Source organism: Ochotona princeps, chromosome 13 (genome assembly GCF_030435755.1).
Source record: "Ochotona princeps isolate mOchPri1 chromosome 13, mOchPri1.hap1, whole genome shotgun sequence".
In the NCBI taxonomy this organism is placed as follows: domain Eukaryota; kingdom Metazoa; phylum Chordata; class Mammalia; order Lagomorpha; family Ochotonidae; genus Ochotona; species Ochotona princeps.
In genome coordinates this window covers 32,199,409-32,221,348 of record NC_080844.1, presented here as the reverse complement: position 1 = coordinate 32,221,348, position 21,940 = coordinate 32,199,409, and the positions used below count along the sequence as shown (strand labels likewise).

Genomic DNA, 21,940 nt, shown 5'->3' with positions numbered 1-21,940 from the left:
TGGGAGGGTGAGGATTCCTGGGTCCCCTTCAGGCCTGAGAATCTAAACTACCAGCTCCCTGAGACTCAGAATGCTATCAAGCTTTACTGGAAGTACACTGCTACTGCCAAAGGATAAAATCTGTGAGTACACAGAACATCAGTGTTTACTCAGTTACTTTGGTCTCATGAATTTTGACCAATAATTTTTATGTGTAGCTTTAAAGTTTTATTAAGTGAATTTGTTTAAAGAGTGACAGAGAGGAAGCAGGAGTTTTCATCTGCTGGTTCACTCTACAAATGCCCACAGTTGTCAGGGCTGAAGCAGGCTGAAGCCAGGAGCCCAGATCTCTGTCCAGGTCTCCCACCTGGCTGGCAGGACCCCGTGTACTCTGCTGCTTCCCAGGTACATTGAAGCCAGGCTGGGGACAGAGTTGGGATTTCTTCACAGGTCCTCTGATATGGGAAATGAGCATCCCAAGCAATGTCTTAATCCCCTTTCATACACTTGGCCCAAATGTTTACAAGCTTGTTATACTTAGAGCCAATGTTGCAGCATATCAGGCTAAGTCTCCACTTGATATGCCAGCATCCCACATAGGCAACGGTGTGGGTCCTAGCTGTTCCGCTTCCCATCCGACTCCCTGTTTGTGGGCTGGAAAAGCAGTGGAGGATGGCCCAAAGCACTGGGACCCTGCACCCACATGGAAGACCCAGAAGAAGCTCCTGGGTCCTGGCTTTGGCTCAGTTCCAGCCTTTGCAACCATTTGGGGAATGAATCAGTAGATGGAAAATCTTTGTCTCTTCTCTGTAAATCTGCCTTTCCAATAAAAATAAATAAATCTTGGGCCCAGCATGATAGCCTAGCAGTTAAAGTCCTCTTCTTGCGTGTGTCAGGATCCCATATGGGTGACAATTCTAATTCCAGCAGCTTCCCATCCAGCTCCCTGCAAGTGGCCTGGGAAAGCAGTCGAGGACCCTGCAACCACGTGGGACCTGGAAGCGTCTCCTGGCTCCTGGCTTTGGGTTGGTTCAACTCCAACGGTTGTGGCCACTTGGGGAGTGAATCATCGGACGGAAGATCTTCCTCTCTGTCTTTCCTTTCTGTATATCTGACTTTCCAATAAAAAATAAATAAATGTTTAAGAAAAAATTTTTTTAATTTACAAAACTAATTACAATGGAAATTTACATAACTCATCAGAGGACAGTTCTGTAAGTTTCTGTTCTTTTTTTAAAGACTTATTTATTTTTATTGGAAAGTCAGATATACAGAGAGGAGCAGAGACAGAGAGGAAGATCTCTCATCTGATGATTCACTCCCCAAGTCACCACAACGGCCGGTGCTGCACCAATCTGAAGCCAGGAGCCAGGAGCTCTTCTGGGTCTCCCATGCAGGTTCAGGGTCCCAAGGCTTTGGACTGTCCTCAACTGCTTTCCCAGGCCACAAACAGGGAACTGGATGGGAAACAGGGCCGCCGCTATTAGAACCAGTGCCCATATGGGATCCCAGCTCATGCACACACATACCAGGCCTGGAGTTCAGTCACCAACTCCAAATCCACTTCAACCCCAGGGTCTCCTGGAGCAGAGGCAGGGGTAAGGGGGTAGGTAGAAGTGGGCTGAGGCCATGGTGTCTGTCTGGGTCGTGGGAATCCCTCAGAAGCTTCCGGGGTGGGAGGAGAGAGGCATCCTCCTGGTGGTCCCTTTGTTTGTTTCACAAAACCTTCCCATTCCACAGGGTTCCCAGGCCAGCCTGAGCTGTCACCTCCTGACCCTGTGGGAAGCAGGCCTGAGCCTGGGCTCCACTGGGAAGGGGCTGGGAGGACAGCCTGGCCATGGAAGCAGAGGCAGACAGACCCGTCCCCACCCCCAAAACTGGCTGGACAAGACACCCTCCGGGTGACACTGCCCCTCGCAGGCCACTTGGCCTCTGCTGGGCTCACAGGGGAGGATGGCAGTGAGAAGGTAGGAGGAGCAACACACAGCAGATCACTGTGAGTCCTGCTGGCAAGCGCCTAGGAGCACCAGGAAGAGGCTTTCTGGCTGATGGCATGACAGGCAAGACCTTCACCATGTGCTCTTGAGGCCAAGTACCCTGAAATCATAGCAAACTGCGACCTAGGAGCTTAGGATCCTTTGGTGACTACTGGGCCAAAAAGGCTCCTCCCAGTCCTGGCCCTAGCTCTGTGTCCCCCAAGGACAGATGCTGAGTTAAATGTATTCATTCAATCATTGTGTACTAAGCACCTGCACTACTTGAGAGCTATGGCAGGGCAGGCATATGGCAGGACCAGCAGCTAAGATCCCATGTCCAAATGCCTGGCTGTAGTTCCGGCTCCTCTGCTTCCCATCCGGCTTCCTGTTTTCGCTCACCTTGGGTGGTGGGGAGGGGTAACAGATGATGGCTCAAGTCCTTGGGTCCCTAACACCCAGACAGAGTTCTGGGTTCCCAGATTTTGGGGGCATTTGGAAAGTGAAACAATGGATGAAATATTTTTCTCTCTGCCTTTCAAATGAAGTAAAAATAAATGACAAAAAAAAAAAAAGACCCAGAGCAGTGGGCTAATGACTAAAATCCTTGCCTTGCATGTGCTGGGATCCCATATGGCTGCTTGTTTATATCCTAGTTGCTCCACTTCCCTTCCAACTCCCTGTTTGTGGCCTGGGAAAGCAATCAAGGACAACCCAAAGCCTTGGGACCCTGCACCCATATGGGAGACCCAGAAGAAGCTCCTGGCTTCGGATCAGCTGAGTTCCAGCCATTGTGACCACTTGGGGAGTGAACCAATGGATGGAAAATCTTTGTCTCTCCTTCTCTCAGTGAATCTGACTTTCCAATAAAAATAAATAAATCTTTAAAAACAACAACAAAAACCTCTGCTAAGTCCAGGGGGGTCAAGGACTGACCTGGACAACTGGAAAACCTAAGTTTTGGCTCTGCGCAGGGCAAGGGAAACAGATAAAAGATTAAGCGAGACAGACAGAACAAGTTGAACATTGACCCTGGTTTCACCATGGAGAAAATGGGCAGGGTCGTGAGGCAGAGGGCAGGAGGACAGCTTAGAAGATGTGAGTTGCTAAAGGCTCATCTGTCTATACAGGGAACATAGCAGTATCCATGCTGGGACACGGCAAGCTGCTTAAGCCCTCTGAACCTCAAGTTTTCTCACCATAAAATGGGAGTAAATCCCCAATCTATTTCATTGGCTCAAGGGAAAGGCTAAAACAAGTAATGCAAGCATACTTCAAAACTATAGATCACTTCTATTTCCTCCAGCCCAGGTCAGGTCCCCAGACCCTCAGGTGGGTCCCTAAGAAAAGGGACATGGGGCAGCCAGGCACCTGCTGTCCCCAGCTGACCGCAGAGTATCCGTCTTGCCATCCACCATGTAGCGGGCACTGTGGCTGTCTCCAGAGGACAGACCCTGTCTAAAAGCTGTGGTAGCAGCTTCCTTCTAAGGAGCATTGGCCATGGGGAAACGAGACACACCTGAGCACAAGCCAGGCCTGTTGCAGCACAGGTGGCAGTCTCCATTTAGTGAGTGCCAGGCTCTTGACTCAGCATTTTGCAGAAGATGCAGAAGCAGGCCCCAGGATGAGCAGTGGCAGTAGAGGCCTGGGCCAGGAGCACCTTGTCGCAGGATCAAGGAGGCTGAATGAGGAGGGTGCTGTGGGGCTGGGATAGTGCATGAGGGTTTTGTGGAAGAACAACTTCTAAAGCCAGTCTGTGGGGCACACAGCAATGCCCTGGGTGGGTGAGCAAGGGGCAAAAGCGGTCACAATGAGGAGGGACAGCCAAGAATGCTACCGTGCCTGTGGAAGGGAGGAACTTGGAGGGAAGCAGGGCTGGAGGTGGGGGCTTGGCACTACCTCCTGGTCAATGCAAGCCATGTGTGTTCAGTGGATGGTGCCTCAGCCCTGGACATGGTTTCCTTATGGGCATCTTAACTGCTTCACCAAGTTCCCCTTTCTTGCCATATATTTCACACCTGCCTCCAGGTGATTTATAATAACTAACACAATGGAAATTCTAGGCAGAACATTGTACTGAATTATTTAGGGGAAAAAGACATGTTCTAGTACAGGAGGGGTGGTTTTTCTGAATATTTTCCCTCTGGGTTTGGCTGAATCCACGGATGCAAAACTGCACATGTCAAAGGGCCACTCCATGTGCAGGTGGCCAGAGGCAAGCCTGGCACAAGAAAATGTTTGTTAGTTATATGTCCTTGACCCCAGCTGGTTAACCCTGCTGCAGACTCACAGAGCAGCAGGTTGATTCAAAGAATGCCTAAATGAATGACCAAATGCTCCAGGTACTATGATTTCCTCCCATACACCAGATTTATCTGTTTATTTGAAAACACAGTAGGACAGAGATCTTCGCTCCCCTAAATGATCACAAGACCTGGGACTGGGTCAAGTTGAAGTCAGGGCCCTGGAACTCCATCCAGGTCTCCCATTTGGGTGACAGGGTCTCAAGTACTTGGGCCATCTTCTACAGCCTTCCCAGGTATATTAGCAGGAGGCTGGAGAGGAAGTAGAGCAGCTAGGACTCAAAGTGGTGCTCACAGGGGATGCTGCCACCACAAGTGGCAGGTTAACCTGCTGCTCCTACAAGGTCAGCCCCGTGTACCAGGCATGATGTACAATCTGTCAGGTGGATGGTGTTATTTTTCTCCAGTTTATAGCCAAGTAAGCAGAAGCTTGACTGGTTTGAAGCATCCAGGTCCTAAGTGATGGAGAAGGATCCAAATTCTGCCTTCTGGGCCTAGCGCAGTGGCCTAGTGGCTAAAGTCCTCACCTTGAACACACCAGGATCCCATTTGGGCGCCGGTTCTAATTCTGGCAGCCCCACTTCCCATCCAACTCCCTGTTTGTGGCCTGGGAAAGCAGTCAAAGACTGCCCAAAGCCTTGGGACCCTGCACATCTTTGAAAAAAAAAATTCTGCCTTCTGGAACTCAAAGCACTGAGCCATACATACCAGCCCTTGCTGCTCCTGGCTGGGAAGGGTCCCAGATGTCCCATGGAAAGCACTGGAGAACTTCAAGGGACTTTGCCCTCCCTTCCCGCAGCTGGCTGGGACAGCCCTCAGGGGTTATCTCCTGGGTCAGGTAATCAGTGGGTCAGTCTGTCTGGGGCAGGGGAAGTGTGAAGTGTCACTCCCCAAAAGGACACTTCTAGTGTTTCTTGCAGGAAACAGATCCCAGATTACGTGATACACGTTTCTAATGAGATGCACGTTACCCTCTGTCCCAGTGAGGCTCAGCTTCTTCCAGAAAGTTCAGAGATAGATGAGTTTCATTAAATTGCCCTGACTGGACAGAGAAATTCCAGAACCCAGGTTGCGGCTGTGGGGCAATACACATCAGAAACCAGCTCTGTCTGCGGTTGCCAGGTCTGAGAAAGACAAGGCTTGGAAAGTGTTTAAAACGTTTCCTGGGTACTAGTTCCACTTTCAACCCTAGCTGTGAAGGAGCAATGGGAACCGGCATAGAGCCCTTGAGGCCCAGCAGTTTCCACTTTTAATGCCTGGAGCAAGTTACCTCATCGCCTCTCAATTTCTGCCAGGATCAGTGCCTGGTGCGCTGGGCGTGCAGTGGAGGTTGGCTACGGCTATTGTTATCAGCATTCATTCTAATGAAAAGGTGATTGGGCACCTACTGGGTGCCACCTGGTGTGAAGGACAGAAGATAAAGAAAGCTTTGATTTTAAGAAGCTTCAGGCCCTGCATAGAAAGTAAATGCGTCATCAGTTTGTTCCTTTGCAATCCTGGTGACCAAGGCTGTTTGGCCCCACCTAACTGAGCCCCGAAATGTACAGTTTTTTTTTTTCAATTTATTTAATTGTATTGGAAAGGCAGGTTTTTTTTTTTTTGAAAAATGATGCCATCGTATAATTCATGAGCACGTGATGAATTCAGCTAGAGAAAAGAGATTATTTGGAAGGAATCAAACTGAAATAAAAATATCAAAACACATGGGATACAGCCAAAAAAGCAAACAAAGGGTTTTAAAAAAAGATTTGTTAATTATTTTTATTGGAAAGTCAGATATGCAGAGAGGAGGAGAGACAGAGAGGAAGATCTTACACCCAATGATTCACCCCCCCAAGTGGTCACAAGAGCGGTGCTGCACTGATCCAAAGCCAGGAGCCAGAAACTTCTTCCAGGTATCCCACGCAGGTGCAGGGTCCCAAGGCTTTGGGCGTCATCAATTGCTTTTCCAGGCCACAAACAGGGAGCTGGGTGGGAAGTGGAGCACCTGGGATATGAACCAGTCTCCAAATGAAATGCCGACACATGCAATGCAGCGACTTAAGCCGCTAGGCCACCACGCCGGGCCCAGAAAGGCAGATTTACAGAGACACTGCTTTACTCCCCAAATGGCCACAATGGCTGGGACTGAGCCAATCTGAAGCCAGGAGTCCGGAGCCTCTTCCAGTCTTTCACTCAAGTATAGGACTCTGTACTTCTTTTTTTAACCATCCTACTCTGCTTTCCCAGACAAGCAGTGATCTGGATGGGAAGTGGAGCAGCTGGGACATGAACCAGCACCCATTTGGGATAGAAGCACTTGGAAGTAGAGGATTAGCCAGATGAACCATTGAGTCAGCCTTGTAAAGCTGGATTTGGAATGAACTTCTAACTCTTGTGCTCCAATTGCCTGTACGTAAGGCGTGCTGCCATTCTTGGGACCATGTCCCAGACAGGGACTTCCACAATGATCTTTGGTTTTTGTTTGTTGTTTAAAGATTTATTTCATTTTATTTTATTTTATTTTATTTTATTTTTTTAAAAGATTTATTCATTTTATTACAGCCAGATGTACACAGAGGAGGAGAGACAGAGAGGAAGATCTTCCATCCGATGATTCACTACCAAAGTGAGCCACAACGGGCCGATGCGTGCCGATCTGAAGCCGGGAACCTGGAACCTCCTCCAGGTCTCCCACGCGGGTGCAGGGTCCCAATGCATTGGGCCGTCCTCAACTGCTTTCCCAGGCCACAAGCAGGGAGCTGGATGGGAAGTGGAGCTGCCGGGATTAGAACCGGCGGCCATATGGGATCCCGGTGCGTTCAAGGCGAGGACTTTAGCTGCTAGGCCACGGCGCCGGGCCCAGATTTATTTTATTTTTATTGCAAAGTCAGATATACAGAAAGCAGGAGACAGAGAGGAAGATTTTCCGTCCAATCATTCACTCCCTAAGTGACCACAACAGCCGGTGCTGCTCCAATCCGAAGCCAGGAGCAAGGAACTTCTTCCAGGTCTCCCATGTGGGTGCAGGGTCCCAAGGCTTTGGGCAGTCTTTGACTGCTTTCCCAGGCCACAGACAGGGAGTTGGATGGGAAGTGGGGCTGCCAGGATTAGAACCGGAGCCCAAATGGGATCCTGGCGTGTTCAAGGTGAGGACTTTAGTCACTAGGCCACTGCGCTAGGCCCCACAATGACCTTTGTTCCATGAATGTATCCACAACCTGGAAGGGAGGATCTTCAACCCTTGGGGAGAAGTCTATAAACAAGAGGGGCTGGGTTGAAGTAACCTATGCTCTAAGGCTGCAAGCTGGAGAGGAGGGAAGACAACCTCCCCGCCCAGGGCTCCTAACCAGGCCTGCATGTGTAGTCCTTGGCAGTGACACAAGGTCTTGGAGCTCCCAGAGGTTGGTTACAAGTCCACTTAATTTGTGGGGGGAGGGAAAGGTATTTCCAGCCAAGTATGAAAGCTTGCAGAGAATAGAACCAACTAAAACTCTCCCCTTCTCCCCCACCAAGGTTCCCAAAGGCACCTGGTGAGTCCTCTGCGGGTATCTGTTGAATATGCAGATGACCAAGTCCTCCCTCCAAATTCTCATTCTGAAGGTCTGGGCTGGTACCCAGACCTTTTTTGTTTTTAACAAAAATGCCAGGTGATGCTTATCTGCAGGCAAGCCCAAACACAGCACCCTTCACTGGTTCACCTACTTACCCAAGATTCCTTGGATTCTGACAAGTTATGGACTAGGAGAGAAGAGGAGGAGCAACCCTTATGGAATGAACAGGTGGTTGGGTGCAGACAGTCCAGAGTCTATGGTGGTCGGTACCCCAAGTCTCCTGGTCCTCGGACGAGGCTTCCGCCAGCTGCCCAGGACAGCCTCCTCCAGGGGCGTGGAAGGAGAGGGAGGTGGTACAGGCTTGAAGCCCCTAGCTGAGCCAGCTGAAAGCCGCCTTCCCTCTTCTCACACCTGCGGGAGACAAGACCCGTGGATCTTTATCACCAGGAATGCGCTGAGATGTGTGAGGTGCACGGCCCTGTGCCTGGCGCTTGGTAGGGTCTGGTACAGGTTCAAAAGCTGCCAAGGTTCTCTGCGGGAAAGAAAAACAGATGGAGAAAGAGCCTTCCGTGCTCCGGAAACAGGTGGAGACCCCGGGGCAGGAATTTACATTTCTTTAATGGCAAATTCCAGCTCCGGTAAGGGCTGTGCCAAGAAGAGAGACAGGGATAGGAAGGCTCTTAACGCAGATGAGGCAAGGTCTGAGACCACAGGCTTAGCAATGAGGGCTCCCCCAGCTGAAGCCCAAGTATCCAGCAACCCTCACAATGCGGGAAGAGTGGCACAGCCAGGCTGTGCATTCCTTAAATCACAGGGGTGAGGCGTGCCGGTGGTGGGGGTGGCAGGGGGAGCTTAATGCCATTTTCCCATTATCCGGCTTCCCCTGGTGACTCTTTTCAGATGGAGAAGTCTTTATCCAGGCCCCTCCTGTTCTCTTCCACCTTGGAGGCTGGAGACAGACTGTCCCAGAGGACAGGGGTGCACCTCGGGACAGTTCCTTAGGAGAGCTTACACCCAGCTTGGCTAGCTCAAAGATGCCCAGGCAGGGGGCTAACACCTGGAGCCCACTGGTGGAGGAAGGGGCAGGTAGCTCAGGGGCGGCAGGAAAGGAAGCCACAGCTCCGAAGGCTTTACGGACTTGGCTGCATTGGCTCTAAGTTTTACCTCTTTTAGCAGCAAGACCCCAGAGCCCTCTGCAGCTGGCTACCGGGTTCATGTCTAGCTCGCCCTGCCAGGGATCCCTTATACGGCCACCCCTCCCTCCTCCACTCCAGGTGGCAGAGTATGAGATCTTATAAAGCTTCCCGGGCGGGAGGAAGGGCGGGGCGAGGCGGCTGCGCAAGGTCAGGATATAAGGGGCAGAGGTGTAAGTTTCAGGGCCGGCTAGCCCACCATGTACGCCCAGCGTCTTGCGTCCCTTCTCCTCCTGCACGCCTGGTGGGTCCTGCTGCAGGCGGGCGCCGCGACCCTGGCCACAGAGCCCCTGTATGCGCCGAAGCAACCCTCGTCGCCCACCTCTCTTGCAATCATGCTGAGCCTCTACCGCGACCCTCTGCCGCGCGCCGACATTATCCGCAGCCTGCAGGCGCAAGGTAGGCGCCCCTGGATGTAGGGCGCGCGCTGGGGTTGGGGGACCCGGAAGGCTGCGGGTCAAGAGTCTGGGTGCTTTGGCGCGCACAGCTGTAGCTGAGGGGTATCCACGATCACGAGGGAGGGCGTCGGGCGCCCTGCCTGCTAGATCTGGGTTTGGGGTAGGACCCGGAGCCTGATCACGCCGCTTGTCGACCTGCGTGGAGCTTTGGTGTGATATCCTGGCGCCTCAGTTCACGCATCTGTGAAATGGGGACAGCAGTGAGACCCAACCTCCTGGGTACAACTATGGAGCGTGCGGCAACGCCCATCATGACACGCCCCACTCAGCCACCAATAGCAACAACAAGCGACCCTAACTGCTACCGTTCTTCTCCTCGGATATATTTTTTTAAAAAATAGTTATTTTTATTGCAAAGTCAGATATACAAGAGAGGAGAAAGGAAGAATCTTCCCTCCGTTGATTCACTCCCCAAGTGGCCACAACGGCTGGAGCTGAGTCGATCCGAAGCTAGGAGCCTGGAGCTTCTTCCGGGTCTCCCACGCAGGTGGAGGGTCCCAAGGCTTTGGGCCAACCTCAAACTGCTTTTCTAGCCCACAAGCAGGGAGTTGGATGAGAAGTGGGGCTGCCAGGATTAGATCCGGTGCCCATATGAGATCCCGGCGCGTCAAAGGTGAGGACTTCAGCCTCTAGGCCACCGCGCTGGGTCCCCCTCAGATATTTTTCCTTCTTCTGAGTTAGGGTAACGTGTCCTTGGGTCTGGTGTTAGGAGTGACACTAGGGACTAAGGCTCATAGGTACGAGTCCAGGGAAGGAAGGCCCGAAGCGGAGGCTTGGGGCAGCCCTGGGTCCTGAGCCCGGAACCCGGCCTTGTAGGTCCCGAGTGGCCAGGGCTGGAGGCGGCGGGAGGCGGTGCGTTCTGGACTCGGCGACGTGTGATATAATAGGTCGAGATCCAAGGAGAGGATCCCCCTCCCCAGCGCAATCCGCACCCCGCAGCGCCCTGTCACTCCGCCCTCCCTCCTCCTGGGAGGGCCAGACGGCCCCTCCCCTGCGCGGGCTTCAATCCACATCTTCTGTGCGACTCGACGTACCGCCCGCCGGCCCCTCCCCGCGTCAGGCGGCGGTGACCCTCGCCGGAAGGGTCAGCACGGGCTCAGCCAGACGTGGACAGCCCGAGGTGGGGGAGAGGGAGGGCAGAGGGGAAGCCGGCCAATGCAACGAGGGGGAAGGGCACGCCTTTTCTAGGTCTCTCCCTTTTAGAAAGGTGTTCTACTGGCACGCTGGAAAATCGACTTGCGTTGCCTCACACCCTGCTTCCCAACCCTCTGTGTCCCTGGCGCACGGCCTGGCTGGGCTGCTTTTCCTTTGTTATTAGGAAGCTTCTCTTTTGCAGCTGTGTGAAATGCACAGAACACGTTCACCATTTCTTAAATGCCTTGGCTTTGTTTACTTTTTAAAGATTTATTTATCCGAAAGGCAGAGTCACGGGGGCTGGGGGCGGGGAAGAGAAATTTCCCACCCGCTTGGTTTACTTCCCCACACTGGCTGCTGCAGCTAGGGCTGAGCTACGCAACTCCACCTGGATTTTCCACATAGGTGCAAGCGCCTAAGGACTTGAGCCATCCCCCACCGCTTTTCTGGGGGAGTTAGCACTCAGCTGGATCAGAAGATGAGTAGCCTGATTCTGAGGCAAGGAATTAACCCATTACACCCCATGCTGGCCCCTGGCTTAGTTTTCTAAGAGCAGCAGGAAGAGATGGCCTGGGGGAGGGGAGAGAGAGAGTGGTGGAGAAAGTAAGTTCCAACTCTCCCTGGGTGTGTGTGTATTCAGGTTGCAGTAAACAGCCTGATGAGTTTGAAGCTGGAGGTCCAATTGCACTGTGCTTACCAATATTCACCTCCCTGCCTGTGGGCCTCCAAGGTGGGGGCCACAGAGATAATGCTTGGAAAACATTGGCAGCTAATGCTGATAATTAGTACCAATGTAGAAAGGCACTCCGCTTATCCCTGCTCTCCTTTCCCAGAGCCCCTAGCGAGGGGAAGGAACCCGGATCCTTCCCTCTTTGCAGGGAGAAGGAACTCAAGATATCATTGGGGTCTGCGACTTGAACGTGGGTGGGTTTCAGGATGTCTGTGAACCCTCTTCCACATTCCCCGTCAGATCACATTTATGGTATTAGGTGGGAGTGATTGGTTTTCTCACCCTGGGGATAATATATTTTTTTTAAAGATTTATTCATTTTATTACAGCCAGATATACACAGAGGAGGAGAGACAGAGAGGAAGATCTTCCATCCGATGATTCACTACCCAAGTGAGCCACAACGGGCCGATGTGCGCCGATCCGAAGCCGGGAACCAGGAACCTCTTCCGGGTCTCCCACGCGGGTGCAGTGTCCCAATGCATTGGGCCATCCTCAACTGCTTTCCCAGGCCACAAGCAGGGAGCTGGATGGGAAGTGGAGCTGCCGGGATTAGAACCGGCGCCCATATGGGATCCCGGGGCTTTCAAGGCGAGGACTTCAGCCGCTAGGCCACGCTGCCGGGCCCCAATATTTTCTCTCTTTAAAAATAATTATTTGAGCATAATTATTATGAGCAGAGCAGTGGAAACTTAAGTGAAAAAGCACAGCTGCCTGGGGCCTGAAGCTGGGAAGTGCCCTCCTCTAACACAGGCTGTGTGTGACCAGAGATGCTCTGCCAGGCAATAAAGCAATAAGCAGCAGAGACAGCAGAGCTGGGCAGAACACTTGCTGCCATTGCAAAGGCAGGGGAAATAGCCTTCACAGAAGTTCAGGATCACTTCTAAGTGACCTGAAAATCCACAAACAAATCCATAAGTATGTGCCAGCCTGACATACAAAAGTAGGACTGAGATAAAAGGAGTGTGCTCTGCAAGGCTTTCTAAGCCTGTCTGGGCTCACCTGTCCCTAGGCAGGTGGAAGGGGCCGGCTGGGTGCATGGCTGCTGTGGGACAGCCCCAGAGGCAGAAGGAGGTGGGTGACCATCCTAAAGGCTGGTAGCAAAGACTAGTAGGTGGAGAACTGCCAAGTTGCTGCCTCAAGGGAGTGGTGCTCAGTGAGCAGCCCCAGCTGCTGTCACCTATGCCTCTGAGAGAGCTCTGGGCTCCTTCCCTGCACTCACATGGAGCTGGGAGTCAGGTGGGGGTCTAAGAAGACAGCCTGTGCCAGACTCCCCAGGGTGAACAGGAGCCCAGTGAGGGGAGAGGAGAGAGGGGGAGACCTGGCTCTTCCAGGTGCTCTCCGGCTGCCACGTGGAGGAGACACTGGTACAGCAGCCATTTGGACTTGGGGCTTTGCAGTTGAGCAAATCCAAGTTTACTCTTGGCTCTACCATTTTCCAAGGGCAGCACTGCAGGCAGGTCCTTTCACCTCTGAACCTAAGTTTTCCTTCCTTCTAAAATGGGTTTGGTAACATCACCAGTGGCTGTTGCCCTCACACCGCCCCCCCCCATTCGCTTCCTTCCTGGTTTTCTCCCATCCAGATGTCGAAGTGGCCGGACAGAACTGGAGTTTTGCTTTTGACTTCTCCTTCCTGAACCAGGAGGAGGAGCTGGTGTGGGCTGAGCTTCGGATGCAGCCGTCCAGCCCTAGGGACCTCCCAGCCGAGGGCCCGCTCATCGTGGAGATCTTCCACCAGACAAAGGCAGATGCAGAGCAGGACCCAACTGGCTGCTTGGAGCGTCTTCGGATGGAGCTGTTCACCGTCACACTGTCCCAGGTCACCTTTTCCTCAGGGAGCATGGTCCTGGAGGTGACCAGGCCACTCTCCAAGTGGCTGAAGCACCCCAGGGCACTGGAGGAGCAGGTGTCCAGTTTGGATGGAGTGTGCTCACAGTCATCTCCGGGCCCACCCAGCACTGACTCTGCCCCCAGTGTGGTCCTCATGCTCCACTCCAACCTCTCTCGGGAGCAGAGGCGGTTGGGCGGCGCCACCTTGCTGTGGGAAGCCGAGAGCTCCTGGAGGGCACAGGAGGGTCAGCTCGCCCAGGAGAAGAACAGGAGGCGCCGACGGCATCACGTGCCAGACAGAAGCCAACTGTGTCGCAAGGTCAAGTTCCAGGTGGACTTCAACCTCATCGGCTGGGGTTCTTGGATCATCTACCCCAAGCAGTACAACGCTTACCGCTGTGAGGGAGAGTGTCCTAATCCAGTAGGGGAGGAGTTTCATCCAACCAACCATGCCTACATCCAGGTGCGAAGAGGTGGGAGGTTGTGCTGGGGAAGAGGGAAGGATACTTGCTGTGTTGTGCTCACCCATTCAAGCACCCACCATGGGCCAAATCTAGGCTGGGTCCTAAAGATGCAGACCCATCACAGCATCCCTTAGCACCTGCAGGCAGAGTCTTCAACAACTTGCTCCCCTGGGTCTTTTCTACAGAGGGTGGGAAGGGTCTAGAGGATCTCAGTTCCTCCCAAGCCTTGACATTTTAGAAAGGAAATTCAAAATCTAGGCTTTGGTGCTGGACAGATCTGCATTTGACTCTCACTTAATAGCTGCATGATATTCATTTAGTTGTTTACTCTGTCTAGCCTCAGTTTCCCCATCTGTAAAATAAGGAGAACAAAGCCGTATTTCATGGGGATGCAGTAGGGAGGAGAAACCAGGCATACATACAGAACATACAAGAGTTGGCAGGCTGGGCCCGGCGCCGTGGCCTAGCAGCTAAAGTCCTCGCCTTGAAAGCCCCGGGATCCCATATGGGCTGTAATAAAATAAATCAATCTTTAAAAAAAAATGCATAATGCCTGCCAACTTTTTTTTTTTTTAAAGATTTATTCATTTTATTACAGCCAGATGTACACAGAGGAGGAGAGACAGAGAGGAAGCTCTTCCGTCCGATGATTCACTCCCCAAGTGAGCCGCAACGAGCCGATGTGCGCCGATCCGAAGCCAGGAACCTGGAACCTCTTCCGGGTCTCCCACGCGGGTGCAGGGTCCCAATGCCTTGGGCCATCCTCAACTGCTTTCCCAGGCCACAAGCAGGGAGCTGGATGGGAAGTGGAGCTGCCGGGATTAGAACCGGCGCCCATATGGGATCCCGGGGCTTTCAAGGCGAGGACTTCAGCCGCTAGGCCACGCCGCCAGGCCCGGCAGTATGCATTTTTAAAGCAGCATTATTACCTAGGCCTTGACCTGATGAAACGGAGGCTGTTTATGGGCCTACAGTTGCAAACCTACTTCCTAGCTGTTGTACTTTTGCTGCTTGAGACAGGAGCTGACACCACCCAACCTGCAGGAGTAGACAAAGCCAAAGGCTGCCGCTGGTGCCACTGCTCAGCCTGAGGCCTAGGAGATGCTAGGCAGAGAACAGAATGACTGATAGGTTAGGAAGAATGAGCTGGAGGGCCCTACAGTTAGCCTAGTGGCTAAAGTCCTTGTCAGGATCCCATATGGGCACCAGTTCTAATCCCAGCAGCCCTACTTCCCATCCAGCTCCCTGCTTATGGTCTGGGAAAGAAGTCGAGGATAGCCCAAAGCCTTGGGACCCTGCACCTGGCTCCTGGTTTCAGAATGGCACAGCTCCGACCATGGCAGTTGTTGGGGAGTGAATCATCGGATGGAACATCTTCCTCTCCATATATCTGACTTTGCAATAAAAATATATAAATCGTAAAAAAAAGAGAGATGGAAAGCATAGAACTTTAGTTGAACTTGACATTGCCACTGCCCCACCTTGCCTTCAGAAGTCAGGTGGGATCCAACCATTCTCATATTACTCCATCAAGCCTGGACTAACACTCCCCGGGACCTGCAGCTCCTTTTTTTTTAAACATTTATTTATTTTTTATTGGAAAGTCAGATAGAGAGGAGGAGAGACAGAGAGGAAGATCTTACGTCCAATGATTCACTCCCCAAGCAGCTGCTACAGCCAAAGTTAAGCTGATCTGAAGCCAGGAGCCTGACACTTCTTCGGGGTCTACCCACACGGGTGCAGGGTCCCAAGGCTGTGAGCCATCCTCAACTGCTTTCCCAGGCTACAAGCAGGGAGCTGGATGGGAAGTGGGGCTGTTGGGATTAGAACTAGCACCTATATAGGATCCTGGTGCATTCAAGGAGAGGACTTAAGCCGCTAGGCCACTGCGCTGGGCCCTCGAGGCCATTCTTTAAAAATAAATAAATAAATAAAACAAGCTACAAGTCAAAGAGCTCACACTCCCTTGGCATGCCAGTTTATAAAAACAACTTTCTTTTATTTTTTGCACTCTGGGATAGGCACTGAGCCACCTGTCTTCCCTTTCAGAGCCTGCTGAAGCGTTACCAGCCCCACCGAGTCCCTTCCACCTGCTGTGCCCCAGTAAAGACCAAGCCGCTGAGTATGCTGTACGTGGACAATGGCAGAGTGCTGCTGGACCACCACAAGGACATGATTGTGGAGGAATGTGGGTGCCTCTGACAGGACCCTGGGGTCAGACGCAGGATTGGCCTGTGCTCTGGAAGGCATCAGATAGTCAGCTATTAAAAGTTGGTGCCAGTTTGTCTCGGCTAATCCCCAAAGAATCCAGGAGGGCATGAGTTGCTCTGCCCATGGGGACTGAAGCAGACAGCAGGGCCCTCGTCAGGAAGGGAGTGGAGGAGGCCAGTGTTGGGGGTTGGCAGTTTTTGCCTACTTGAAAAAAAAAAAACCCTGAGGCGAGTACAACACATAGGTGTGTATGGAGGGGGTAAAGTTCTTCCCCTGACTATGAGACCCTGGGAAGCCTTTGAACTTTTGCATGTTGGTTTGGGGAGCTGGAACAACATCCTCTATTGCTTTCACGAATTCTCCAAAGTGGTCTCTAGACCTGGCCTCTGCCCCAGGATTGAAATGTGGGTTAGGGAAGGGGGTTTCCCACCGCCCCCACCATGTCTCTATTTCTGGCCAATGGCAATCTGCCTTGCTGTGAGGTTGTGTCTGGAGTTTGTCTCTGCTACTGAGTTGCATCCATAATAAGGTTGTTCTTTGTTAGTGGCAGGCTGGTACCCAGGGCAGGAGTGGCAGGAACTCCTTCCTGACACCCATCAGTCTGTCTTGGCAGACACAAACCGCATCTATTAAAAGTTGGTGCCAGTTTGCCTCAGTCTGCACGTTCCTGAGGCCCACAGCTCTGTAATGCACAGGCTACCAGTGATTGCAAAGTTACTGAGCAGCTGGGTGGCCCAGTACCCACCGGCCTATCCGAACACACTGAGCTTGTGTTGGGTGGAGAGTACAGAAGAGCCAGGAGCTTTAAGCCAGGCCTGCCCTCCAGGCCGATCCCCTTGTGACTGGTGGTTCCTGGTGATTGCTGGATTCCAGTTCAGCACAGCAAGAAGAATCCCTAGGAGTCCATTTTTGGTCATTAAACAAAACACAAGGAAGTCTTCGAAAAGTATGTGGAACACGCGTATCACAAAAAAATTGCATGGGTTTATTTGGGGCACCCAAATAAAGCTTTTTAAAGTCCATTTTGCCATGAACTATTTGAAGTATGCTCATACCTGAGGTTGGGGGAAGGGTATGATATATACAAAGGAACTCCCTCCCCCCTCCACACATATTTGTGGGATCTGGCAGTGCTCCTTAAGCCTGTACTACCCCCCATATAGTGCCCCACCAGCACCCCGTAGACTACGCTGACACATGAGCCACGTCCAACACTGGCAGAGACCAGGTTCTCTGGAGTACAAGCACCTTTATCTGGATGAAGACCCCAGCATGGCTTTGTAGAACAGGGCTAAGCCCAGGCTGCTTAGCAGGGTGAGGTAGCCATCTGACAGGGACTGTAGGTACAGGTCAAATCTGCCTCTACCCTGTTTTCTGTTCTCTTGTGCTCCAGCCTCAGGTAACTGACAGCTGTGGTGGCCTAACACAGCCATGGCTCGGGCTCAGTCAAAGTAGTAATCCTGGCCTAGGCAGGAGCTGGATTTGCTGGAGTCGTGCCTGGACTCAAGAAACTACAGTTGAAGGACCAGCACTGTGGTACAACAAGTTAGGTCATGGCATTCCACATAAATCTGATGAGAGACCTGGTTACTCTACTTGTGATCTAGCTCCCTGCTAATGCACCTGGGAAAGCAACAGAAGATGACATTGGCTTTGGGCCCTGTACCCATATGGGAGAAGCTCACGGCCTTGGCCTGGCCTAGTCTGAGAGTAGCAAGTGATAACCCAACTACTTGGGTCCCTGTCACCAGTGTGAACATCTGGATTGAATTCTCAGCTCTTGGACCTGGCATGGCTGATGTGGGTATTTAGGGAGTGAACTAACAGGTGGAATCCTGCTCTCCTTATGTATGGAAAGATCCCCTCTACCATTCACATAAATGTTATAAAGAGGAAACTGCAGTTTAAAGACTGAGAATCCTGGGGCAGTTACTGTGGCACAACACTTAAGCTACTGCTTGGGATCCTGCATCCTATATCCTGTTGCAGGTAAGTTTCCCCTAGCACACCCAGGCCCAGACTGACAACAAAAGTGCTCCTTAAGTGTGGAAAGCTGACACACACCTTTGTCCCTCCTACTCCAGGAATAAGAAAAATACTCTCAACAGGATTTTATCCCAAAACTTTCAGAAATTAAGCCACCAAGTTGATATTCAAGATTTTTATTGATTTCATTGTAACAGCAACCATTGGGAAGAATTTCATTTTCCCCTAATTTCCAAACATTTGCTGGTTTGAAAGATTGGTTAAACAACACAAACTGGTCATGGGATCACACAGGACCACCTGAAAAACTTCATGGGGGCCCTCTGCTATCCATCCATGACAGTGAAATGGACAGAATGGGATGAGGGATCACACACCAAGGGAGAAGGGGAGACCAAGGAAACAGCTGGCAGTTTCTGCTTTCTATTCACAATGGATAAACCTGGTGGCACTAAGATAGAGAAGAAATTAAAAAAAAAAAAAAAAAAGATGCTTAAAATGGACACCTCAAAATGTGAGTGTCCCCTGGGTTCTTCAAGATTGAGCCCTGGGGTGGCAGAGTCTCGGCAAGAGATGGACTCCCTGTATGGGTGCAGGAAAGGCACTGGCATGGACTCGGTGACTGGGGGTGGCCACCAGGAGGAACCACAGCACCACGCAGAGATTCCTCCCCACCCGGTTTGCACTCAAAATGCCCAAGGCCTTGGCTTGGACTGCTTGGAAGATGGAGAGGAGAGGGGTGCACTGGGGCAAGAACTAGTATTCTCTGCTGGGCTGATGGAATTCTCCAAGCAGAAGTCTGCAGGGAATCTTGGTTTTCAGCACTGACAGGAGCTCCCTATGGAAATCTCAGGATGGCTACACAATTATCAAGGTAGGGCAGAACCCTCTGCCAGCTTCAGGCACATGGGAAGGTAGCAGAGTGAGAGTTAAATGCCCTGAAACTTGTGTCCTATATCAGCCATATTTTCCATTGGGCATCCATGTCCTATAGCATGGTTTATCAGGGCTGCTGCCAGAGGCTGACAAGCAAAGAAAAGCAATAGACCATTTGCACAGCAACTTGAAAGGTGTCAACTTTCAGCACTAGCCTACAGGAAGCTGGGAAAGATGTTGCAGATGATTAACTGGAAAAACTAGTACTGGTCATGAGCTAGCCTCAAGGAAATTCCTAAACAAGAAGCCTGCTTCTGTAACGGGAAACACCTCTTGGTTATGGCATTCTGCAGAACAATGATCCACCTGCATAAAGATCTGATCCCGCTTTAAAGTAAAAGCTAAGAACTCCGGAAGGAGCACTGTGTCTCCCCTTCCCCTTCAAAGACGAGACAAATTGTCCTCTCAAAGCAGCAGCAATGTTTTTGTTCAAACAAATCCTACCTTCTCCCAGAAGTGAGGGCTGGGTAAGTGATCGGGTCTCATCAACTGGTTATGTGTGTAGTCCAGACAAAGACAGGAAGGCCTGCTCTCAAAAATGGAATGCAATGGGCCAAGGGTGCTCGGTGTTAGCAACTGAGACATGGAAAGAGAACTCGTTTCCAGGATACTTCTGACCGACATGCCAAGTCTTTTATGCTGGTGGCCTTGAAAAAGCAGGCAATCTGATTGGCTTGATGCTGGACTCAGCAATGAAACCCACAGCTCTAGCACGCTGCATTCCAATGAAAGTGTCCAGTTATAATGGTGTTTGAACTGGGTAGGCAAGATCTGAAACTCCCAGAATGGTAACCCAAATGGGGGAAATTTTCTTATTTTGACTCTGTTTCAGAGTCCAAAGAAACAACAAAGTCCTCCAAAGGGTGACTTGGAGATGAGGCTCTTAATTCTGAAAAAAGTACCTTTTTCTAACACAGCTTTAGCAGCAATGCTTCTTACCCAAGTACACTTGAAAGCAAGAGGGGATAACAGCAAGAGGCTTTCCATAAACTCTAGTGAGAACCCACCTGTCTAAGTTACTTGATATTGCTTAAGGCATGGTGGGAACGGGTGCCACACACGCACATCAGACAGTCTCTGTCTCTATACTGAGGGCGAAGATAAGACTGATCTCCTTCAGAAACGCTCAGTTTCCCAAGTTCTAATGGAGCAGCAAGCAGACCCTTATGAGTCTCCGATGCTGCCTATTTCACTGTGAAGCCGTTTCTTTAGGCTTGACCTGGAACAGGGGAGCAGAGCAGAACTGACCGCACCTCACCTCCAGATCCCTTCTACTTCACCCTGAATCCCAATGGCTGCTGTTTCATCAGCTCCCTTGACAATCCCCACTCTAACTCAGCTTCAGTGGCTCAGCTGGGAGGATCCAGTTCTTTTTCCTCACTAAAGGAAAATAAACATAGTAAATGAATCTTAGAGAAATCAAGTTTAGGACTTGCAAACAAGCATTCCCTGAGCTGCTGCTAGCCAGGCAGATGGACACTCCACTTCTCCTGGGAGCTGCCCAGTTTTCACCATGCCCCTAAAACCAGGAGGCAACTTAAGGGAAAGGGCAACAGTATGTCTTCTGCCCCACCTTGGTGAGAGGCACCTTAGACGACTGTTTTTGTAGCAATGTGTCAAGCCTACCATTGCAGATACTACCTGCCTCCAGTGGACCTGGCTTCATGCAGGTGGGATGTGGGGATTCCTCTCCTTGAGGGTGGCTAGGCTTAGTGGTTAGTTGCTAAAGAAGAGGTGATGGTGTGTGCTTTTGGAGACTATGTCATAAAAGGCACGACAGGTGGGTGTTAGGTCTAGTAGTTGAGCTGACAGGCAAGGTGCCCATGTCCCACACAACTCCTGATGATGTGACATGTATTGTAGCAGACAGTGTTGACGGCTCAAGTGGCCAAGTCTCGGCCACCCATATGAGAGGCCTGGATTCAGTTCCCTGCTCCAGGCTTTGGCTCTTTGTGGCTACTGTGGACAATTAACAAAAAAATGGAAGATTTCTATCTTTCCAATAAATTGATTTTGATATATATATATATATATTTTTTAAATAAAGGCATATCAACTTTCTCCTGTCCTGCCCCCTCTCTGGGATCACTTGCTCGGGGCCAAACCGGCTAGTGTAAAGGTGGAGACACCATGCTACCTCGCAGAGCAGCTCCTATGGGAGGCACACCATCCACAGACATAGGGAACTCGGAACTGGATTATATTGTCCCAACTTCATGAGACCCTGCACCAGAACCATTCTGCTGAGTGAATCCAAATCCTAATGCACACACTGACGGACAACGTTTGTTAGTTTATGATACTAAGTTTGGGGATAATCTGTTACAGCAACAGGAAGCTAACACTCTTGGATCAGAGGCCAATACCTAGAATCCAGTGTCTGCTCCTGTGCAATACCTAATTAAACAGAAAAGAAGCAAACTCAAGGAATCACACTATAAAGTAAGTGAAAAATACAACAATGCATGTATCCTGCTGAAATCTGGAAAAATCCCACAATTCAGACTGATTGTCCCCAGAAGGGCAGAAACACGAGTTCCTCACAAAGTACAGGTGTTCACCAAGCTTCTAGGAACCGTCTCGTTCCGGCCGTAAATTAAGGGGCTTTCCCCTCCCAGAAACTACCAGGATAAGTTACTCCTGGAAAACCTCAGCCATGAGATTGCTTCCCCACGTCCAGAGGCAAACTGAGATATCAGCTCCTTCTCTTGCCTCTTAAAGTGATTTTAAAATGCTGATTTCTAGAGCCCCAAGCACCTGCAGACACAGCAGCCTCAGGGAAAGACCTGCACCAAACAGCAGGCAGGGACAGGGCGGCTGCAGCATTACCAAGGTGATACGCCCCAAAGTTCTTCAGGTACATGCTCTGATGAGCGGGCCCACAGGCATCCTGCTACCCTTGAGCGCAGGCCAGCAATAAAGATGGAGAAGAGGCTGCCGGCTCTGGCAGAGATCTGGTGGCCAGGAGTCTGATTCTAGAGGCCAAGACCAGTGTAGAAGAATGAAAGGTCTCACTCCCAAAGAATCAAACTTCTCAGGGCACAAAGAGGTACTCTGCAAACTTCTTATGCAAATGATCAAGCAACTTAGTTTTCCAAAGAGTAAGTAAAGCGAAATTTGGAGTTTAATTAAAATCAGAACAGGGACATATCAAACAAACAACATATTTTTCTGATTATCACTTTTTGAGTCAAAGCATCCCCCAAACAT

General features: G+C 51.0%; 1 protein-coding gene across 1 annotated transcript; it reads left to right on the top strand.

Annotated features, from left to right (window-relative positions):
• Window positions 1–9,181: 9,181 nt before the first annotated feature.
• On the top strand, window positions 9,182–15,872 carry NODAL (nodal growth differentiation factor). The gene is made up of 3 exons (XM_004583591.2): window positions 9,182–9,380; window positions 12,887–13,596; window positions 15,647–15,872. The coding sequence occupies exons 1-3, from the start codon at window positions 9,182–9,184 to the stop codon at window positions 15,797–15,799; spliced, it is 1,062 nt and encodes a 353-aa protein (XP_004583648.2). The 3' UTR covers window positions 15,800–15,872.
• The last annotated feature ends 6,068 nt before the right edge of the window (window positions 15,873–21,940 follow it).